Below are 7953 nucleotides of genomic sequence, written 5' to 3' on the forward strand. Positions count from 1 at the left end.
ACAACTTCATTTTCAATTAGAATTTTGGTATTTTTATGTCTTACAAATTTACCAATATTTTTGAAATTTATAAAAGGACCCCAATCCGTTATTAAACCTAGGTAATACCTCAAGTACCCACCATCTGATTGAGTGGTCTTGGACTATATTTTGATATCCACTATTAAATCTACATTTTGTACTTTTACCTGAAAGAGTTTATTAGAGATTGTCCGTACAGTTAAACAATCAACATGTTTCATTGTTTGTTTTAAGTAGGATAATCAAGTCTGGATGGTTTTGATATTTTTATAAATTATGGGATATGAGTCATGTTTCATGATTTTGGAAAAAATACATTCAAATATGTTGCAAAAATTATAACCAAACAAAACTTTATTTTCAAATCAAATTTTTGTGAAATTCCAAAAGTGAAAAAGATCTTTGAATTTATGTCCAAACGCCTACTAAATCTTCAGGAGTAAACTGAGCAATTTTATGTTTTAATAAATATTTACCAAATTACCATCTATATCATGAATTAATCGAATAATTTCAATTTATTTATTTGTTAATATTGCAAATATAAAACAACCAAATCAATGGATGTGGTACAGGTGCAGAAAAATCCAAATCCAAATCCAAGGGTGAGAAGTGATTCCAGCTTCAGTTCAACACATTTAACGGCTGAACCGAGAAAAGCTGGCTCCTCTTATTAACTAGCACACAGGTAGGTTTTTTCCTTAATTATATATATTCTATTCTATACTCTTTCCATTTTGCCCTTTTCTGTTTCTTTTTTTTTTCCTCCGCATAAGAAGTATCGAAAACTCGGAAATCAAACTCACTCATAAGTTGCTGCTTCTGCATAGCTTTTATCTATATCTATACACTGATTTTTGTTTGTTGAATAAACCCAAGCCCAGCTCTTTCGACGATCTTCTCGATGCTCTCTGCTCCATAAAACTACTAATCTCTCTCCACAGAGTACTCCTCTCATCGACTCCTCAGATCTCTCTCTCCGCCGAATCTGGAGCTCTCATTCTCTTAATTCTCGGTTCGTTTTCTCGCATTTGATCAGTAATTTCTCGGTTTTATTTGATTGATTTTAGCTTTATAGCTATGATTTTGTTTAATAAATTCGCTAAGCTTGTTGCTGTTGTGCTCTATTTCGTAATGTTCATGCAATTAATATTTTTTTCTTGTTCCTTGTTTGTATTTGTCCACCTATTTGAGCTTAGCATAGCCAGTTCAAGTGTAAAATAGTCAAATTTTGCCGAATCTGGAGCTCTCATTCTCAATTTGTTTTCTTCGCATTTGATCATTAATTTTCGGTTTATTGATTGATTTTAGATATATAGATTTGATTTCATTTAATAAATTTGGTAAGCGTGTAGGCGTGTTTCTCTATTTCCTAATGTTTATTCAGTGAAATTTGTATTTATCCGCCTATCTGATTAGCATAGCCGGTTCAAGTGTAAACATAGTCAAATTATGACCTTATATAGTCATGGATGTTATGAATTTTTTTAAAACAATATTGGATTAAATGTGTCCAAATGGAGCTGAATGGATATATTAGATTCATAAAGTGGTCCCCAACTAGTTTTAGATTAATGTGTAGTTGATTGATTGATTGATTCTTGTGTTTCATGCAAATGTACTTTATGTTTCGGCACAATACCAGTCAGCGGCGGAAGCAAGATTTTTCTCAAGCGGTGTCAACATATAAAAAAGTGAAAAAATGGATAAATCAGTATAATGACAAGCAGTGTCATTTTCTATATTTATTTCCAAAATTTTCAATTTGCTTATTATCTATATATACATATCTAGTAAATGGTTCGACGAAGCGGTGTCCCGTCACACCACTTGGAGCAAGGTATATCTGCCGCTGGTACTAGTTACCTCAAAAATTTTGGTGCTTGATGTTTTTGTTAATTTGGAGTTTATTTGCATATGTTTTTTTTTTTTTTTAATATCCTTTGCTGCAATCTCTAGCTTGTGCAGGTAGCTGTTTTTATCGATTTAGTAACTGTTTTTAGTTTGATTTTGAGTTTACTGCTGAAGGGTGCGTAGAGATTAAATCTTTAGCTTCTCTGCATAGGTAGGTGATAGGTCTAACTATGTGCAGTGAAATTTATGTTTGTTAGTTTCGTCATTCATGTATGCTTAAAAGTATCCGAGTGAAACATTGACTATGCTTTGAAGCTAATTGATTTCACAATTATGTCATTGGTGGGCTATATTCTTTTAGATTCTAAATTTTGTGCACTTTCCCCTCTTTACATGAAATTGATTAGGTTAACCTATTGCAGAAACTGGAGAATGGCTTCAACTTCACATCCTCCCGTGGCATTCAGTGGAAGTTTGGCTTCTAAAACTTCGGCTTCAGACCTTCTTCGTAGCTCAAGAAATGGTGTCTGCGGTGTGCCATTGAAAGCCCTCGGCAGAGCACGATTGGGTTCTAAAAAGAGAGATTTTGCCGTCTCTGCAAAGGTTCGCAAGGTAAAGAAGCACGAGTATCCTTGGCCAGAGGATCCTGACCTTAATGTCAAGGGTGGAGTCCTCAGTCATTTATCACCTTTCAAGCCATTGAAAGAAAAGCAAAAGCCGGTGACATTGGATTTTGAGAAACCTCTTATGGATCTGCAGAAGAAAATCATTGACGTAGGTTTCATGACCTAATGCCATATATGTTGTCTCAAGAGATATTACCTCTTATATCAATGTAGAACACTAAACATTTGTCAATTGTAACTGTTTCTTGGATGCAGGTTCAAAAGATGGCAAATGAAACTGGATTGGATTTCAGTGACCAAATTATCTCACTCGAGAACAAATACCAACAGGTTTGAATGACAAAAATGGCCTTCCACTTATTAATTGAAAAACAAGACAAGTGGCCTTTTGTTGCTTAATGTACTTCTGCTGTTATTAAGAAAAAGTTACTATTGGAGGTCAATTCTAGGTGTTTCCACAATCTTCTTTACAGAATATCTTCAGATTATTTTGAATTTCAGTATTGATACCATGAGACAGTACTTGTAATCTCATCCTTTTTTTTTTCCAATTTTGTTTAGGAAAAATTTGGTCAGTACTGTACATTTTGTGAAAAATGTTATACCTGAATAAAAGTATTTTAGGATAATACTTATCAAATAAAAAGAAAGTAGAAAATTTGGACAGCCCTTTTCCTTTTTTTTTTTCTTTTTTGTGAGAAATATTTGTTGCATTACTGCAATTGTTGCTAAATTGCTAAGAAATGTGTCTCAATCCATGTATATGTTATCATTTGCGGAGAAACTAATACTGGTCCTTTACTGAAATCCTTTCCAAGTGCATCATCATCATTTAATGCTCTGTATGGGATGTATTTTCACACACATGCTAGGGGGAACTAGAGAAGACAACAAGAGCAATCTGGGGAGCTCACAGGGAAATCATAAGATTCTGATCTCTAGTAAAGAGTTTGATTTTGAATTTTTGTGATAAAATTACCTACTTTTTGATTTGAGTTGGATGCTTAAATAAAGGATAGAAAAGATTCGTGTTTTGTGACACTTGCCTTTTATTCTTTTATAATGTTTGGAGAAAGGTATGAAGGTGAGAACATTTTATCAGCACTAACCTCGAAGGTCAACATTATTTTTGCTAACAATATAATGTAGCTGGTACACTGACATCTTTACTGTCCTTTTCAGGCTCTAAAAGATCTTTACACACATCTGACTCCTATACAAAGAGTGAATATTGCAAGGCATCCTAACAGGCCAACTTTCCTTGATCACATCTTTAATATTACTGAGAAGGTCTAGTAAATTCAACGACTCTCGCTTGCTTACCAAATAAATTTAAAAAAATTGCAGACTCCGTTTCTGTTCTCTTTTCCATATGCTAATTACTGATGGAAATTCTAACAATGTAAAATTGTAAATGCCGAATTTGCAGTTTGTGGAGCTTCATGGTGACCGAGCTGGGTATGACGATCCTGCCATTGTCACTGGCCTTGGCACAATAAATGGTAGAAGCTATATGTTCATGGGTCATCAAAAAGGACGCAACACAAAGGAGAACATACAACGTAACTTTGGGATGCCTACGCCGCATGGGTATGTGGTTCCATCATGTTTGAGCTTTGAATATTTCTGTACGAGTTTAGATAAAGCCACTTCTTTGTAGTCTGTGAGCCTACAATAGTAATAAAAGAATACTTGTTAAACAGCTATAGGAAGGCTCTGCGGATGATGTACTATGCTGATCATCATGGATTCCCGATTATCACCTTCATTGACACACCAGGGGCATATGCTGACCTCAAATCGGAGGAACTAGGCCAAGTATGTACACAAAACTGATGTAGCATGCCTTTTCCCCATTGGTTATTGCTAAACTGAATAGTTTGTAATGCTTTCATGCAGGGGGAAGCCATAGCTCATAACTTGAGGACTATGTTTGGTTTGAAAGTACCAATTATTTCCATTGTTATGGGAGAAGGGGGTTCTGGTGGAGCTCTGGCTATTGGTTGTGCTAATAAATTGTTAATGCTTGAAAATGCTGTCTTCTATGTTGCCAGGTGCCTCTAAAACTGTTGACTTTTACTATGAAGAAAAATGGTGTTTTATGATATATTTTTTAGATGGATATGGAGAGGTGTATGCTGCTTGCAAACTAAATATGTGGTGAATGACATTCATCATGTCCTTTATAATCATAAGCTCTCAAGAATTTTTCCGTCAATATTATTGTCTCAGCTTCCCAACTGTCTAAGCCTTGGTGGACAGAGTTATCGAGTACCTGTGCTGGTGAGGAGTAGCAGGTGCTTGGTGGAATAGTCGAGGTGTGCACAAGTTGGCCCGGACACCACCTATATTAAAAAGTAAATAAACAACATAAGAAATTATAGTTTCAGCTTTTCATCAATTTTAAAGGTGGTTAGCACCTTGGCGGTAGGCCATGTCTACTTCAGAAACAAATTTAATACATCGACTATTAGCTGTAAAACACCAGACCGATACTTGAAAAACATAATCTCTGTTTGGATGTCCTAATGCTGAACCATCTAATCTTATTCCTTTTGTTCTTAATCTTGGATTACCCAATCTCATTTCAAATCAATAAACTCTGCAGAAAAACGAACCTGGGAGGGCAATCTTCTTTTTGGCAATATAACTATTAACAAACTCAATACAATTAGTGAATATCCTGCTGCAACGCACCCTTAATCTTTCAATCAGATAATCGTGGTGCTTTTCTTTTGTATTTTTTGATTCACCTGCTCAGACCCAGTTTTCTGTATAGTGTTCTTGACTGTCATACTTGATAGTGATGTATGCTTACCACTCTCAATTCCCACTTGTAATTCACAGCCCAGAAGCATGTGCCGCAATTCTATGGAAGACCGCAAAAGCTTCTCCTAAGGTTGCTATAGTTAAAATTCAATAGTGTTAATCCAGAAAAGCTGTGAAAATTATTGCTGAGTATGGCTTCATTTCATTTCAGGCAGCTGAAAAACTCAAGATAACTGCTCAAGAGCTGTGCAAGCTTCAAATTGCTGATGGTTCCATTCCTGTAATATTACTTCATTGCTGTATCTGCCTAATTGATCAAAATCTCATTCTTCTTCATAACTTCCATATTTTTCCAGTTAGCTATCAAATTTAAAATGCTAAAAGAAGAAGAAGAAATGTGACTCATCTGTGAGTTGTCTTCCATTTCTGACCCTTGCAATATCCTAGCAAAGTCATAATTGATGTTTCATCTCTGAATTACCATATTGCTTATTATCTGCCTTGCAACTATTCCTTGACAGTTGGTAAATTTGGGTGAATATATGTTGGTAAATTTGGGTGCATATATGTCATTTGAGACAGAAGAGTGATTCACTTTCATTGGTGGTAAGTAAATGGTTTTCATCGTGTTGCAGGAGCCTCTTGGTGGTGCACATGCTGATCCATATTGGACTTCACAGCAGATAAAAACTGCAATTGAAGAATCAATGGATGTGAGTATATCAGAATTTCTATTTCCAGAAATTGAACTTTTAGCTAAGTTGCTAAAACACACCATCCTTGTAGGAACTTACGAAACTGGACACTCAAGAGTTGTTAAGGCACAGGATGCTTAAGTTCCGAAAACTGGGTGGCTTCCAGGAGGGAGTTCCCATTGATCCAAAAAGGAAGGTCAACATGAAAAAGAAAGAAGAACCTCTTCTTCCACCTGGGACTCCGGATGTGGAGTTAATGGATGAGGTTGAAAAGTTAAAGCAAGAGATCCTGAAAGCAAAGGAATCATCCGGGAAGATTCCAGAGTCAGGCGTGAATGAGATGATAGAAAAATTGAGAAGAGAAATTGATTATGAATTTTCTGAGGCTGCTAAAGCTTTAGATTTGGAGGAAAAATTTGTCATGGTGCGAGAAGAATTTGCAAAAACAAGGAACTCAAACGACCAGTCAATGCATCCTGCTCTGAAGGAAAAGCTTGACCAGCTTAAGGATGAATTCAATAGAAACATGTCTGCTGCTCCGAATTATGCTAGTCTAAAGAATAAGCTTGATATGTTACAAGAAATGTCTAAAGCCCACAAACTCTCCGAGAAAAATAGCAAGGTAAACAAAATGAAGGAGGAGATCAATAAGAGGTTAAAAGAAACCATGAATCGCCCTGATTTGAAGGAGAAGATTGATAAATTGAAGGCTGAAATCGAGAGTACTGGGGTATCAACAGTTATGGATTTAGACCAGGGGCTAAAGGAGAAAATTGTGCAACTTAAAGATGAAATGGAGACAGAATTTGCTGGCGTTTTTGAATCTTTAGGTTTGCATGTCAACCCACCATCACTTCCTGATGCCAAGAGAAAAATTGATGAATTTAACAATGAAATCACCAAGGTTATGGAAGACGTTGTGAGTTCGACAGATTTGAAAAACAAGATTGAGTTGTTAAAAATGGAGGTAGCAAAGGCTGGAAAGATAGCAGATGCAGAGTCAAAGGCAAAAATTCAGGCCTTAGAACAGCAAATAAAGCAGAGTCTTGCAGAGGCTATGAGTTTCCCTGAGTTGAAAGAGAAACATGAGAAGCTGAAGGCAGAGATTGTTGAAACTGTTGAATCCCCTGAAGGATCTAACGGAAGTTTGCTCGCAGATAATGATGGTTCTAAACCAGACGTAGAAGTTAATGTAGATGCAAACCGTAGCTTTGCATGATGTGAGTTCATACAATTTCTCCACATTTCTTGGTTTCTTTCGCGTGATTGAATAACTCTGAAATCTTTGCAGTTCAATCATGATGCAGGTTAGCTACTAGCTGTTGCAAAGGATAAATCTATGAATGTATGGAACTACAGATGGAGCCTCTTTCTTCGCAGTGCACTCAAATTTGCAATCAGTATTTTCTTCTGGAGTTTATCTTCTGAATGTATGGAACTGCAGATTCTTTTTTTGGCTAGGCTCTGCCATGTTTTCCTGGATTTTGTTTTCTGTTACTTTAGAATAATTGACATTTGTTTTAAGAGTTTAAGTTAGATTGAAGTGTTCCTTTAATTGATATCTTTAGAGGCAAGATACTGTATAAATGATGTGTTTGAAGAGAAGGTTAGAACATGCTGCGAAATTTCTATCGATAGAGTTATCATAAATGTTGTCTTCCATATACTATATGTTTTTGGATGTCTGAATAGATTTTGCTCAAATATTTAAACAATCAAGAGAGCAGAACATTAACTTGGGGCAAAATTTCTGAAGGATAAGTAGAGTGTTGTAAAATGTCTGTTAAACAGTTCGTAAGATAGCTACGGCTTTGGTAAACGGTGAATGTAATACCAGTGTTTCCGACTTGTCAAGTTTTCTATTATGTGTGGGAAACTAAAACCAAGACTACTAAGTGCTTGTCCCGTTATTCTACTGTTAGATGTTTTTCTTTTACCCTATAAAAAGTATGGAACGTGCGAGGTTAACATAAACATAACTGATGATA

At 35.8% G+C, this 7953-nt stretch overlaps 1 protein-coding gene across 2 annotated transcripts; it reads left to right on the forward strand.

The window, feature by feature from the left end:
* Positions 1-691: 691 nt before the first annotated feature.
* LOC107785788 (acetyl-coenzyme A carboxylase carboxyl transferase subunit alpha, chloroplastic) lies at positions 692-7615 on the forward strand. Of its 2 annotated transcripts, none has more exons than XM_016607160.2 (12): positions 692-1036; positions 2298-2649; positions 2757-2831; positions 3684-3791; positions 3931-4091; positions 4205-4319; positions 4401-4555; positions 5349-5400; positions 5482-5550; positions 5906-5983; positions 6057-7185; positions 7273-7615. In XM_016607160.2, exons 2-11 carry the CDS (start codon positions 2308-2310, stop codon positions 7182-7184), a joined length of 2283 nt encoding a protein of 760 aa, XP_016462646.1. In that variant the 5' UTR covers positions 692-1036; positions 2298-2307; the 3' UTR covers position 7185; positions 7273-7615. The 2 variants fall into 2 exon arrangements, with proteins under 2 accessions (XP_016462646.1, XP_016462645.1); XM_016607159.2 differs by having other exon boundaries at positions 696-1036; positions 7257-7615.
* The last annotated feature ends 338 nt before the right edge of the window (positions 7616-7953 follow it).

This window comes from Nicotiana tabacum, chromosome 10, assembly GCF_000715075.1.
Source record: "Nicotiana tabacum cultivar K326 chromosome 10, ASM71507v2, whole genome shotgun sequence".
Classification (NCBI taxonomy): Eukaryota; Viridiplantae; Streptophyta; class Magnoliopsida; order Solanales; family Solanaceae; genus Nicotiana; species Nicotiana tabacum.